This window comes from Eurypyga helias, unplaced genomic scaffold (genome assembly GCF_000690775.1).
Source record: "Eurypyga helias isolate BGI_N326 unplaced genomic scaffold, ASM69077v1 scaffold19383, whole genome shotgun sequence".
Lineage (NCBI taxonomy): Eukaryota > Metazoa > Chordata > Aves > Eurypygiformes > Eurypygidae > Eurypyga > Eurypyga helias.
The window spans coordinates 1-1,555 of NW_010240755.1; the positions used below are offsets into that span (position 1 = coordinate 1).

The 1,555-nt window shown below is 65.3% G+C and overlaps 1 protein-coding gene across 1 annotated transcript in view; it reads right to left on the bottom strand.

The window, feature by feature from the left end:
* Positions 1-39: 39 nt before the first annotated feature.
* NEIL1 (nei endonuclease VIII-like 1 (E. coli)) overlaps positions 40-1,555 on the bottom strand; it is a gene marked incomplete at both ends in the record, with an annotated part of 2,985 nt that continues 1,469 nt past the window's right edge. The window contains 4 exons of the mRNA XM_010148557.1: positions 40-101; positions 609-636; positions 1,137-1,261; positions 1,421-1,520. Coding sequence (XP_010146859.1) covers positions 40-101; positions 609-636; positions 1,137-1,261; positions 1,421-1,520 — 315 coding nt within the window. The remainder of the gene's footprint in view (positions 102-608; positions 637-1,136; positions 1,262-1,420; positions 1,521-1,555) is intronic.

Genomic DNA, 1,555 nt, shown 5'->3' on the forward strand with positions numbered 1-1,555 from the left:
GGAGAGCCTCCAGCCACACCAACCCACAAAACTTCGTACCTCGGGGGTCGGAGCCTCGGGATCTGCCTTCACCTGAGCTCGTTTCTTGCGGGATGTCTGCCCTGCGTGATGAGACGTGCCCGGCTTAGGTGGGGAGAGGAGATGAGGCAGCCAGCGCCCGCGCCTCGGGGGACAGGCTGCGGCACCGTGACCTTCCAGGGATGGGGCGCTGGGTGATGCGTGAGCCGAGCACCGAGGAACTGGCACTGGGGTGGGCTCCTCTCCCCCACAGCCAGATTCCTGTGAAACCACTGCTCAATTCAGGCTCGCGGCCCCGGGGCGAGCGCACCCTCCAGCTCCCAGCCTGGCAAGGGAGGGGACAGAGGTGCGGGCCTGGAAAGCCACCCTGCGGGTGCAGCGGCTGTGCCCAGGCACGCTGAGCTGGTAGGAGGCCGTGGGGACAACAGGCTCCGTCCTCCAGTGCCCAGCCATCCCAGGCCCATCAGCACCCCAGGGAGGGGCTTGGCTCCTGGTTTTGCCCCCACGCTGCACAGCAAGCTGGGGGCTTCCCAGTCTCCAGCCCTCCTGGAGCAAGAGTGGGTCCCATGGGGAGGAGGGAGGACACTCACCTTTGGGAGCCATGGGGCCAGGCTCTCCCTGCAAGGAAGGCGACAAGAGCGTTGACTGGGGCACAGTCATTCTGCAGGTGGTGGCAGCAGAATCCGTGCCCCTTCTCTACCCCGGAGCCACGAGAGCAATAGGGAAACAGCCACGTTTCCCCAGGAAGCCGGGGGAGTTGGATTCGCTCTGCCTGCCCTGGGCCTCAGGGACTCTCCTGTCAGCCCCTGCTCCTTCCGCAAGGCCCCCCGTGGCGCCTCACCCAGACACAGGGCATAGGAGGGAGGAACAGGGCTGCCAGACCACCCGAGCCCCCCGTTCCCATGGTCAGCCCCTCTGCTCCACACCAACGGCCTTCCCCTGGCCAGCTGGCTGCCGCGCGGAGGGTTGCTGTCGCCTCCACATCCAGCGGTCACAGCAGTCTGTTGGAGGGAGACCCCCTGGTGACACAGGGGGGTCTTGGGAAGCAGAAAATGGGCTGGTGTCCCCTCGGAGTGGTCAGGTGCACCCGGCCCCAGGCAGCAACCCCAAATTCCTACCTGGAACCATATGGTCCTGCCATTGCGGTCGCGCAGGGAGCTCATGCCGGGCACCAGGTAACACTGCAGCCAGTTCTTGAAAGCGGCGTAGTTATCCGAGTGATCCGGGTCAAAGAGGTTTTTGTCTGGGAAGGGAGAGAGGGAAAAGACAGAAGTGGGGAGGAAGCAGTGACCATGGTGTCGGGGTGCCCTCCCGAGGCTCCTGCTGCTGGGAACGCAAAGCCCAGGCCTCTGCACCAGCCCCAGCTGTCCCTGTCCCCTGGCTCCCTGCCCTGCGGCCTCACCCGCCGCGAGGACCTCCATCGGCACGGTGTGGCACAGCTCCAGGAGGTCTGGGTTCTCCCGCATCAGCTTCAGCTTCCTGCTCAGTGTCAGGGAAGGATTCTGCAGGGATGCAGAAGGGGAGGGATGTCACCTGC